Raw genomic sequence first — 13,463 nt, forward strand, 5'->3', positions numbered from 1 at the left:
CAGACAGAAGATCTTCTCTGTCTCTCCTCTCTGTACATCTGTCTTTCTAACAAAAATCAAATAAATCCTTAAGAATATTGCTTTCAAAATTTGATAATAAAAAAAACATTAAAATAACATCGGTAATCTAACTTCAACAATTTTGAATATCATACACTTCACAATAAATTTGAGGTCCACATTTATGGATTAATTCACTCACGTTTGTAAATACTGTCATTACCAAGTGTTTGATATACACAAGAATAGTAAGCATAAGAGGAATCGAGCCATGACTATCACTGTGTAACAACCTCAGTGAAAATGAGATAAAAGATAAACAACATTTTTAGTTAACAGCATGGTAATGAGTTATGGTAGTAGTGTATGTACACTGAGAAGGAATAGAGGAATATGGAGTTAAATAGGACTGAAGAGCATACTGTTTAGTATGTGTGTATGCACATATGTGTGCAAAATAAGGAAACCAAATAGTGTTATCTCTTATAAGTCTCCATAAGAGCTTACTAATACAGAGGCATTATCTTCCCTTTGCTTTTTGTAAAACATGAACATGGAAACAACTTATCTTGAAGTCTGAAAACTAGTATTGAACACTTAACTTTCATAAATGTTTGCAAATAAAAAACAGAATAATCGCAGCACCAAAACCTGAAGCTTCTTTAATTTTTATATTTAACATGGTATAATTTTTAAATGTAGGACACCTTAATTTTCTATTCACAAAATAAATAACCTTCTACAGGGTTTAAGATGTATAACAATTGGCATTTTGGTGGACTCTTAGAGCAAAACATTTCTAACAACAGGATGAGCGCAGAAAAGATATGATCAATTGCTTTCTTGGATTAAACTGAGGGTAGTAAATGAAAAACAAATTAGGTACAGATGTTTATTATATTGAGATTAATTTTATCCTCATGTGTACCATTTCCTCAGAAGCTTGTACTAAGAGTAATTTGTTTCCAGAGAAGTAAATATGTGTCAAAGCCAAGCAGCACAGTTCAATAATTTTTTCCCACATATATGTATTTTGAATCTGGATAAATGTTTCTAATAAACAAAATGTCTGGCTTTTGTATTACTAATGACTTTATCAGTAACATAAAATTCATTCAACCAAGTCATGTCAGATACTGCGCTAGATCTAGGAGTATTCAAAAATAAATAAAACAAAGTTATTGCCTAGAGCACTGGGCTAGTGGAAAAGAAACAAGTAAGCCATAATTACAATACAAAGTAATAAGGTTCTAACAGAGATGCAAACAAAAATTCATACCAGGGGAGCATGAATTTTTCCCTCAAATTAACCTAAGGTAAGATGACATAATAAATTTATTATACATAAAATAAGAACATATGAGAATGAATCAATAATAATAATGCCTATTTACATGTGATAGCTTTGACATTTTCTACATTTATGTATTTAATAATATATGGGCCATTTTTAAATTGTTTAATATCATCAACCATGATATTTGTAAGCAATTTAAAAGCATCTTTGTATTTTAAGGCCTACCACATTATATGACTATAATATTTGAAAGATGTTGAACGAATGAATACATGAATGGTGATAATTATATATATATCACATTTCTGAATTCACATACATTAGAGTAAGTGGAAAAGAGGAGTCTTGAAAAGAATATTTGCTACCCAATATATCAATAAAGTTCACTAAACAAAGGGAAACCAGGTTTAACAGAACTGTGGTATCCCGGAAAGCATCCAGAACTGCTATGACCACCTTGCAAAGCCCATGGACTTCCAACCCAGAGCCCTGGGGAGGAAGGAGCACTTCCCCTCTTGGTTCCCTCTTGGTCTCTGCCCCGCTGCATCCCCAAGAAGCTGAGAGGAGCTTGGGCTCAGGCACAGACAAGGATGAAAGTATTCAATTCCAAGGGTCCCACTTTTGGAAAAACATGGAATTTTACTTTTACAAGTCTAAAAAAAAAGGCACTTGTGTGCACAGGACCTATGCAATTCACTTTTTACTGTCTCTCTGGGTATATATCCATGATTACAAGGAAAACATTTGGAAAATAAATGTTTGGTGAAAATTTTTGTTTGCCAAATTACATCACTTACATCAACTGCTTCCTGTTGGCCTGAATTACAATAGTTTTTTATGTATTTCTACTCTCCTCTTATACAGCAGTAGCAAATTAATTCCCTTCAAATATTCTGTTTATACAATTTTAATTTTCTAATTTTGTAAATGGCTTGCTAGTATTTTAGGACCGTTTAGGAAAAACAACAACAAAAATCATGAAACCCAGTGAGTGCATGGACAACTGCTAGTCCTTGGCTTAAAATGAACTGCATCATGTTGGAAAAAACAGTAATTCAGGTTTTAAAACTTATATCCCTGCACAAAAATCAATTTGTGACATATTAAAAGACTTGTATGTGAAAGAAAATATAGGATACTCTAAAAACAATCTGCTCAGATCTTCAGTTTCCCAGCTGTTGTTTATGAGTAAGTTCTTAGGTCCTGGAGCCCTATCCTGTACAATTTTAGGAACCTGCTAGTGACTTCAGAGGACTTTGTACTCAGGTTTTTGGAGTTCTTCTCCACAGTTCCCTTCCTTCCATGGCATTGCCCTTCAAATTCCAGTCACTAGTCTTTTTTTAATTCTACCTTAGTTTCTTCAGTCTAGTAAGACTGCTGCTTCCTGTTAGAGTTGCATTCTTTTGCATTCCAATTTGGAAAACACTTTAAAACAAAAAAAGCCAGGATGGATGTGGTGCTAGGAAAACAGTGGGGGAGTTCACATCACATGCTGTCCTTTTTTGAATGACTGTAGTTGTGCAAACTTTGCAACGCTGATTGTCCTCAATGACTTCAAACAGTGCACGTGTTTCCTTCAGTTTTTATGGAATTTTGGGGCACAAGAGTTAATCCAAAACAAGCATCTCATGGCCAGAATTGATGCTTGGTCTGCTGTTTGATTCCTTCTTATCTTTTTTTTTTTAAAAAAGATTTATTCATTTTTATTGGAATGGCAGAGATACAGAGAGGAGGAGAAAGAGAGAGGAAGATCTTCTGTTCAAGATTCACTCCCCAAATGACCGCAAGGGCTGGAGCTGAGCTGATCTGAAGCCAGGAGCCAGGAACCTCCTCCAGGTCTCCCATGTGGGTGCAGGATCCCAAGGTTTTGGTCCTTCCTCGACTGCTTTCCCAGGCCACAAGCAGGGATCTGGATGGGAAGCGGGGCTGCTGGGATTAGAACCAGCACCCATATCGGATCCTGGTGCATTCATGGTGAAGACTTAAGCCACTATGACACTGCACTGGGCCCCTTCTTCTTTATCTTTATCCTTTTCTACCTGAATTATTTTCTATCCTTATCCCATTACTAATTGCTTTTTTAAGGTTGATTTATTTTTATCCTTGGAGGGCAGAGGAAGAAGGAGATGAAGAAGAGAGAAAGAGAACCCTCTGGTTGATTCCCCAAATGACACAGACTAAAGCCATAAGCCAGTAACTATCTGGGTCTCCCACAGCAGGGGTAGGGACCCTAGTATTCGAGCCATCATCGGCTGCCTCCCAGGCTGCTCATTGGCAGAAATCTGGATCAGAGGCCAAGGGATGGACTGGATATCAGGTACTCAGATATGAGTCGTGGGCATCCCCCAAATAGGCTCACCCTGCTGTGCCACAATACCTTCTCCTACAATTCCATTATTGGTTATTTTATACCATACCTCTAATGATGTTAATATCTGATGGTTTCTGTAAACTGATCTGTTTTCTCCTTTCAATCACAATAGATTGTTTTGTATGTGTCTTTCATTGTGAGATCATATTTGGTTTACTTCAATATGGAAAAATTCTGGAAGCTTAAGGTGAATATATTTTTTCTTCTAAAAAAAATTTGTGTCTCTATAAACTTAGAAGCAGGTATGTTACAGATCTGGGATACAACATTTCCAACTGTTCTTTAAAAATTATGTTTAGGTTTGGGTCATGTGGTAACCAAAACGGCTAATTCTCTACCTGCAAGTGCCAGCATCCCATATAGGTGCTGGTTCATATTCTAGCTGCTCCACTTCCCATCCAGCTCCTTACTTGTGGCCTGGGAAATTAGTGGAGGGTAGCCCGGATCCTTCGGCTCTTGCACCCATGTGGGAGAACAGGAGGAGGTTTCTGGTTCCCAGCTTTGGATTAGCTCAGCTCTGGCTGTTAAGGCCATTTGGGGGAATAAACCAGTAGATGGAAATCTCTCTGTCTCTCCTCTGTTTAAAATCTTAATTTTTTTTTTTTGTAAAAGAAATTATGTTTAGATCATTCACCATCTTATTCCCTCTTGCTCTAAAATGTCTCTGATTTTTTTTTAACATGCTGCTTTGTTTGAAGCATGAAACCAAAAATAATACCAAGGCTTAACTGGGCAGAGCAGGATACCAGAGATTATTTTCCTGGTTCTGGAAATTCTACTAGTTACTGTTAGTGTCATTTTAGGACAGAGTACTGCTTCTGGTGGGCACTTAAAAATGTTGGTAACATAGAAAAAAAGTAATGTTTAGTTATTAGTTATCTGAAAGAATATGAGACGGCAACTATGTTAACTCCTACATAAAAGTCATAACTCTATTCTTTGACAGCATAAAAATCACCATTGAAATCAAAATAGAAACAAAGGGCAAAAGAAAACAATATACTGTAGCTCATCAAGAGACTCAGAGCCAATATATCTACTTATATATACATCTTCTTCCAATTATTTTGGTTGTGTTACATTTCTACAAAATTGCCGTTGCATTGAGTCATCAACTTACATCCTTATTTTCTCCCACATAATCTGGTTGATATTATTAGGTCCCTTCAAACTACAAGTTTGAACTGAGTTTTACACCTAAGTGAATCACAATGAAAACAACTGAATGGATATAAAATTCTTAATATTGGGCCTACTTCTATCTGGACGGTTCACTTTTCCTTGTTTAGTTTTTCATGATAACAAATTAATGCAGTACCATTTCCTGACTGAATAGTTTTATCAGCTGACAAGCCTAGGTCAAAGTTTATAAATACCTAAGCAGCAGTTAAAACAGAAAATGAGGGGGGTTTTATAAAAAATACAATAATAAGAAGCAAATTCAAGAGAAGTAACTCTGGAAATAACATGACATATTTAACTAATAAGAACATATGACTGGAGTATTCAGTAATGTATCTTAATGTCAGCCCCTTCTAAAGATTCAATTAATGAAAAGGTATTTTTGTAACCCCTCGATTAATCAGCTATATCTGGCTCAAATTTAAATGAGAAATAACTCTAATAGTTTCGTCTGAATCCAACATATGTTCATTGCTTTATTCCAAAAATATAGAGGTCTAAAATGATACACACACACACACACACACACACACACACACACACACACAAAATACCAGGCATTGGAAATATATTTCATAAATCAAAAGTTTATTGAGGGAGAAAACAGCTTTAGGTAATTTTTAAATAATTTGGAAATTTCACATCTTATCTCTTAGATGTATTTAATTCTAAAGATTCGAGGTCTTAACTATGTCTTTAAAAACTTGAAATAGCTGCTGGTGGTAATGTAGTTTGTTTTAAAACAGTTGGTAAAATTTTATTTTCCCACATTTCAAGAGATATTACAATTTCTTATTGTAGAAGTGATACTTATTAAGAAAACACATTTAAACATCATTAAGCCACTAAAGTATTGTTTAGGTTTAAAGTATTAAAACCCATATCTCTTCCCAATATTTAAATCTAGCAAACATTAACATTTTTGTATATTTTCAAGAATTGTTTCCTTATACTTAAATAGATTTGTAACAGTCATATTGTATCTATAACTTTGATTTTTTTTTCCCTCAGCAAACATTAAATCATAGAAAATAATGTCATTATTTGAGGAATCCAGATAAGTGAAGGTAGCTACTGAAGGCTACCTGTTTTTTACTGCTGTTTAAAAACTGCTTTTAGAAAAGGAATATGAAATTTAGGTGTTATATGTTTCATATTTTTATTTTCCTCATCATCTCTTTAGGGCATAGAATAATTAACCAACTATGAAATACCACACCAAACATAACCCTTAATGGTAATTTTATTCTTACCTTTTGAGCTGCAAGGTGGAGGGCAGTTCTCTTGCTATGGTCAGTTTTGTTGACATCTGCCCCTGCCTTCAAAAGAGCATCTGCACAATCCAGTCTGTCAGCCAACACACAATACATAAGTGGTGTTCTGCCAAATTGATCTTCTTTGTCTTTAAGAGCAGGGTTTCCTATAAATATAAGGAACAGACAATGATTACTTCACAATTGTTATTGTTAACACAAGAAGGAACTATGCTTAACTCTGAGGTTAAAATATTTATCCCTTGAGTTCAAGCATTTAGTGCCCAAAGTCTTACAGTACTAAGAAGGTAGAGAATTGGGTCTGGTGCAGAAGCCTAGTGGCTAATGTTCTTGCCTTGCATACGTCAGGAACCCATACAGGCACAGGTTTGTGTTCCAGCTGCTCTACTTCCCGTCCACCTCCCTGCTTGTGGTGTGGGAAAGCAGTCAAGGACGGCTCAGAACCTTGGGACCCTGCACCCATGTGGGAGACACAGAAGAGGCTCCTGGCTTCAGATCAGCTCAGGTCTGGCTGTTGTGACCACTTAGGGGGTGAACCAGAAGATGAAATGTTTGTTTCTCTGCCTTTCCTTCTCTCTGAAAATCTGACTTTCCAAAAAAAAAAAAAAATCTTAGAAAAAGAAAGTGGAGAATTAATCCAATTATGATGTTCCGAAGTGGGGCTTTTGAGAGCAACTAGATTGGAGTGGGATTAAGGAATAAGAGTTCCATCAATATTTCATGCTGTTTTTATATAAGACCACAAAGAGGGTGCCATTGTGGCATAGTATGTAAGGTTGCCACTTTCAATGCTGTCATTTGATGTGGGTGCTGCATTATGTCACAGCTCCATCCTGATGGCTTTAGTACTTGGTCCCCTGCTACTTCTGCGGGCAACCTGAAAGAAGCTCCTGGCTTCACAGCCTGGCCCAGACCCACTATTTTGGCCAGTCCCAACCAGTAAGGGGAGTGAACCAGCAGATGGAAGATAACCCTCTCTCTCTCTTACTCCGTCTTTCCCTCTATCCCTGTAACTCTGACTTTTCAATAAACAAATCTTTAAAAAGAGACAGAGAGAGGGAGCAGACAGAGAGATGCACACGCCCCTTGTCTCTTGCCATGCCATGTTCTGCCAGTAAGAAAGCTGCCTTCAGATGAGGCCTCTAGATTTTGTACCTCCAGATCTGTGAGTCAAAAACATATATTTTTCTTGTAAATTTAGCCTTCCTGAGGTATCTTGTTACAGTAATGAAAAGCTGAGTAATACGCTAGGCAAATTATCAAGCACTGAGCTAAATAAATGCATTATTTCATTTTTAATTATGAGATGGACATTAAATTCCTCTGTTACAGGAAACAGAAATGAAGACAAGTTAGAGAACCTGTTGACATCCGTGGGGTAAAATAGTCCTTGGAGATAGAATGCAAACTGATGATCCCAAAGGTCCAAATTTTAATCATTATTTAAAGCTAAGTAAATAGTTTGAGATATACAGCAGGCTATGTTCCTTTTCACTCCTTTGTTTTTCAACCAGTCCTTATTTAGTGCTGACTACACACTAAGGATCATGGTATGTTTTTATGAAGGATACAAACATTTGTCATGGCTGATTTTCCATTCTAGAGAAGATGTAGTAATAGCATAGTAGCTTGATTCTCTTTAGGATTTTTTTTATTAATATAAAGAGTACAAATATCAAGTATTTTAAATATAACATTTAAAGAAGATAACCACAATTCCCTTTGTTCTTCCCTTAAGCCCCTGTTCCTTCTTTGTTTTGTTCTGTCCTTTCCCCTTCAATCTTTGCAATAACATAATTTTGATTTACTTTATAAATTACAGGCTTAAAGCATCACTAACCATAATGTTCAGCAACTGAAAAGCTAAAAGATCACTTGTCTGCAGGCGAGCAGACAAGGGCTAAAAGCAATACTTGTGATTCTCCAAATAGTTATAACTGAAAACTTTGTCCAAAATCAATTAGAACTGGGCAAGGAAGGCAAACTGGTTAAGGACTTTGGAACTTGATGTACAGTAAGTCTCCTGAAGGGAACTTTTCGCCTCCTGTGTATTAGACAGCCTGGGTGCCACATATCCAATAACCTGGAAACATCAAGTGCTACAATCATAAAGTTCTGCAGAAGAAACCTATTCTCTCTACTTACAAGATTACAAAGCAGGTAGTCCTGTAGACTGATCCCATTTAACTATACCTGTTCTACTCTATGTACATGGAACAAAACAAAGTATATCTCTTCCCCTCTCCACTGTCACTGAGCAGACTCTTGAGAGGAGCCTTGTCAAGGATCTTGCCTTGAATTAAGCAATAGATGATAATGAGGTGATATCTTCTTCTTTCTGAAATAGAGTAAAGGCGAATCATGGATAAGAGAAAGTGGGAGAAAGCAGTTCTGTAAACTGTTACTTGAAATCATGGCCATTTCTGAGCAGCCACAGGCAAAACTGATCAGAACAAAAATAACAAAAGATCTGAGAACTGAATCAGGAGTGGAATACTGCCCACATCCTAAATTGGTCTGGGGAACAATGAAGTAGGACAGAGTATAAGAGCCTGGAAGAATTCTGGACACTAACTTGACCTTTGAATCACAGTCTACAAAAGTGAAATAGAATATTTATTCTAAATTTAAAGAGATTGTCAATTTATTAAAATAGGATATTTAAGTATGATTCAGAGTTATAACAAACTAGGCATATTGTCAAAGCTACAATCACAAATTACTAGACAGTTCAAGCATGAAAAAAATTTAAGCAAGAACAGCCAATAGATACCAAAACATTATAGATATCAGAATTAGTTGAAAAATATTTTAAATTAGCTATCATAAAAATGCTCAAATAATAATAAACACTGGAAACTTGAAAGTTTCAGCAAAGGAAGAAAAAATACAGAGGTAAGCTAAGCGAAAATTGTGGAATAGGAATATTTAGTAAGCAAACAACAAAATAAAACAAGCAAGCTTAAAAACTGAGTAGGTCCAGCAGCAGAATGGAATGAGAGAGGAAGGAAGACAGGCTGACAAAATTATTCAATCTGAACAACAGATAGAAAAGATAGAAAGAAGGGTCCTGTGAGACAATAAGAAAATGTCAGTCTCAGAAAGACAGAAAAGAGTAAAGGGATTGAAAACATCAGTGAGGAAATGACGGCTGGAAATGGCCCAAATTTGGTGAAAGATATAAACCTATATATTTAAGGAGTCAAACAGGATAAACCAAAAGAAATCCATGCCGAATCCATGAAATAAAATATTTGAAAACTGGACATAAAAAAAAATCATGAAGCAGCAAGAGAGAAAACTGCATTATGTATAGGAAGAAATAATTTGAATAATAATTTATGTTTCCTCAGAAAATAAGAGAAAAGAGACAGAACATTTTTCAAGTGTTGAAGGAAAATCTCCTGTCAATTCAGAATTTATATTTTGAGAAAAAACATTCTTTGAGAATGAAAATGTAACAACAATGTAAATTTGAGGCCAGCAAGCTTTAGATTTAACAGAATTAATAAATAAATCTCTTCAAATAGAAGGGATATGAGAATACAAATTCTGGAACACCAGGAATAAAGAAATATATATGCATAAATAAATATATGTACATATATACATATATGTGTATGTATGCATATGTGTATATGTATATATAAACACATACACAGATTTATTCACTTATTTGAATGTCAGTTACAGAAAGAGAGGAAGAAACAGTTAGGGTTCTGAGTCCAGCATTTGACTGGGGAGATCTCCAAAGAAACTCTGTTTGAGGTGTTCTCAGACCAGATTCTTGTATGTACTAGCAGGTACAGGGCCCAGCACAGTCCAACCACCTCAGCTGGTGGTGTGATTGCTGGGTTGGTTCTGTTTTCAGCCCCGACTTCCACTGGAACCAATGGGTGTTGCAGTCCAGCCTGGTTCTGCCCAGCACATACTTGGCCCTCGCATAAACCAGTGTGGGCAGCAGCCTAGTTGGAGCAACCCACAATAACCCCCACCAGGCTCGCCCCCTACCCTGGTTTGCCAGTATGTGTAGCAGACTAGTCCAGTCTGTCCCACACCCCATTCCACCCCAGCCCCTGTCTTGGTTTTCTTGCCCTCCCGTGGGAGTGGTAACCCAAGAGGGAGGAGCCCACTATTACCCTCCCAGGCCTCTCCCACTCCCAGATTATGTACTCTACAGATAGTTCTGTGGTTTGACTTGACAGAACTAGCCCCCAGTGCCAGCTTCTGCCAGCTGATGCTATGGCTAAGCCCAAACAACCCTCACCCACTCTAATTTTGTTTGCATCAGTAGGAATAATCAGTCCAGTCTGGCTTTTCCCTGATCTAGGCCACATGAGGCGCACAGGTGTTGTAGCCCTGCCTAGTCTGGTCTGTCCCCATCCCAGCCCATGCTCTCCAGCGGAGTAGCTGTCCAGCAAAGGAATCACCCCTTATTCCCCTGCTGGCTCCACCACCTCCCTTCCTGGTTCTCACGTGTGCTGATTGGCCGCTGCAGTCACTTCTGGTACAGGCAACCTCACCCTGGCATTCCGTATTGTGCACTAGTCTTTGTTGCGACCGAACCCAGCTCGACCCACACTGTTCTGGTGCTTGGATTTGCCAGTGGATGATGTGGACAGATTCAGCCTGGTCTTCCCCCAACCCTTGCCAAATGTATGCCAGTGGGTAACTTTCCATGGCCTGTTTTATCATGTTTCTTGCACTGTGTCCTGCGAGAGGAGTTGCCAGGCTCCTCCACCAAAACCTCTCCCAATGCCAGGCTTCGCGCATACCAGTGGGTCCATGAGCCAGCCCTACTCAGTCCATCTCCTGTCATAGCAGGAATAGTGGCTTTTCCTAACTGGCCTTCAACCCAAACTGGTCCTTGCTGTTGGATGTTTCAGCCCAGCCATGTCTTGTCCATACTCACATATGGCTCACACACTGTGCCATTGATTCTTGACTTCTTTTTAATACTTCCATCAAGCAGAATAAAATGGTCTTCTAGAAACTCACCAAGGTTGTCAAGTTTCTTATTTTTTTTATATTAAGCATTTTTGTTTTTAGCTCATCAAATATTCACCAAGAAAAATCAGTGGAAACCATATCTCATGGTTTTTAATTTTTTATTAGTTTCATCTCTTCAAAACACTTTCTCCTGATTAAACTCTTCAGTGACTTATAAATCATACAGTAGCATCATTTTCTTCAAGAAGGTTCTTAATTTTCTTTTTCATTTCTTCAGCAACACATTAGTCATTCAATAGCATGTTATTTAACGTCATGGTGTTGTTAATTTCTTCTTCCTGTTGTTGATTTTGTTTTGTGACTTTCCACTTAAGGGGCTGTATACTAACTGTAATGGAGACTATCACATCTAGCAGCATGTAATTTTACTTCATTACACTGTAAATTTCAATTTTTCTTCCTGTATGTTGATTTTGTATTGTGGCTTTTCATTTAAGGAATGTATTGTAACTGTATAATGGAGACTATCATATTCAGATGTGAGGATACAATGTAGTATGCATCTCTACTTCCAGACAAAGATGGACTCCCAATGAAACTGTTTACTATATCTTGACAATAGGATGATGGACTCTCTGCCATCATACAAAGGTCGGGACAGAGCGGACACACTTTGCTGGGTAAGGGCCTAGCACCTGCTGGCACATGTGAGATCTGGATCTGGGAGTGGGTCTGGTGGAGAACTTGGGAAACTCCTCTGGTGGCCTGTAACTTCTGCTGGTGAACACGTGATTCAGGCCTGGGTGTTGGTCAGGCTGGGCCACCCACTGGAAAGTGTGTGGGTTGGTTCTAGAGGGGGTAAATGTGGCAGGGCCAGGCCAGGCAGAAACCAAGCTGAAGTGTGAGTCATTCTGGGCTAGGCCATCACACCTATTGATTTGCATGAATCAGGGATGGGGGCAGGCTGGGCAGGGCTAGGCTGCAGTATCCACCAGCTAGAGTTGGAAATGGGGGCAGGCCGGGACAGGTCAGGCTGCAGCTTCCAATGGCAAAGGCCAAGAGAAGGGATGGGCTATGCAGAACTGGGTCAGAGAAACCACGGACATGTGCAAAATTTGTGGCTGGGAACAGGTCTGGTTGGTGAGCTAAGGGGAAACCCCAGCTAGGTTGTGCTTCCCACTTGTAAGCTGAAATGGGGGTGGTGATCCGAGCTGGATATGACTGCCAGTGTTTCTTGGCATGGATGTTGACTGAGTATGGGGTGTGCCAGACTGAGCTAGACTCCAGCACCTACTGGTGTTCATGAGAGCCAGGGAGGATAAGGATGGGCTGAGCTACGCCTTGGCATCTGATGAACCACACGAGAGCTGTGTCTGAGCGTGGACCAGGTGCGGCTGGGCTACAGCACTGAACAGTAAGAACTGGAATAGGTGTGGACTGGTTTGCCAGGACCAGAGGTGGCTAAGTCAATCTGGGCCATGGACTCACAGTGTAAGCAAGATCCGCCACTGGAAGGAGCCCTGGTAGAGGATCTTGGGGAACTCCTTTGTCAGGATGTAGTCCCTGCAGATGAGCACAAGAACCAAGGTTGGGAGAAGCCCAGATCAAGCCAGGTTACATGTGATTCAGGTCTGGAGGCAGACCTGGCTGGGCCAGTTCACAACATCCACTGGCAGATCTGAAAACCAGGACGGGGTACAGACAGGCCAGGTTGGGCTGCATTACCAGCTAGTTCACATGGAGGTCAAGACTAGGGGATGGCTAGGCTGGGCTAGGCTGCAGCATGAGCTGGAACTGATGGCAGACTGGGCTGACCCAGGCTACAGAACCTGCCAGTAAATGCTGAGGTAAGATGGGCCATGCCAGATTGGGCTGTAGCACCCACCACTACAGCACTTACAACACATAAGACCTGGTTGGGGGTGGTGGCGAAGCAAGCCCAGTAGAGGAGCTGTGGAGGATTCCCCTACTGAGCCAATGCTCCCACTGGCAAGTGTGAGAGCTGGGACAGGGGGCATATCAGGCTGGGCAGGGTTATAACACCTGTTGTCCTGCATGTGAACTGGGTTAGGGGGAGAGCCAGGCTGGGCTAACCAACTGTACCACTGGAGCACGCATAGGCCAGAGTAAGAGTAGGTTGGCTAGGGCTTTGCCGCAGCATCAGCTGGCAAATGCTGAGACTGGGGACAAATCCTGTCAAGCTAGACTGCAGAACCACCTGGAGAGTGCAAGATCCAGAACAGGGAGTGGGCCCAGTAGTGAAACTGTGGGCCCCTCTCTGATGGGCTGCAGCTCCCACTAGTGAGCATGAGAACAAGGGCTGGGAGCAGGCCTGGCTAGATAGGCAGTGGTATCTGCCAGCATGAGTTTGGGATGGATAGTGGGGCTT

At 39.6% G+C, this 13,463-nt stretch overlaps 1 protein-coding gene across 1 annotated transcript in view; it reads right to left on the reverse strand.

The window, feature by feature from the left end:
• INVS (inversin) overlaps positions 1–13,463 on the reverse strand; it is a 153,464-nt gene that overhangs the window by 119,526 nt on the left and 20,475 nt on the right. Inside the window, exon 3 of the mRNA XM_041004286.1 lies at positions 6,104–6,270. Coding sequence (XP_040860220.1) covers positions 6,104–6,270 — 167 coding nt within the window. The remainder of the gene's footprint in view (positions 1–6,103; positions 6,271–13,463) is intronic.

Source organism: Ochotona curzoniae, unplaced genomic scaffold (genome assembly GCF_017591425.1).
Source record: "Ochotona curzoniae isolate NIBS_2020 unplaced genomic scaffold, NIBS_Ocur_1.0 scaffold_3208, whole genome shotgun sequence".
Taxonomy (NCBI): domain Eukaryota; kingdom Metazoa; phylum Chordata; class Mammalia; order Lagomorpha; family Ochotonidae; genus Ochotona; species Ochotona curzoniae.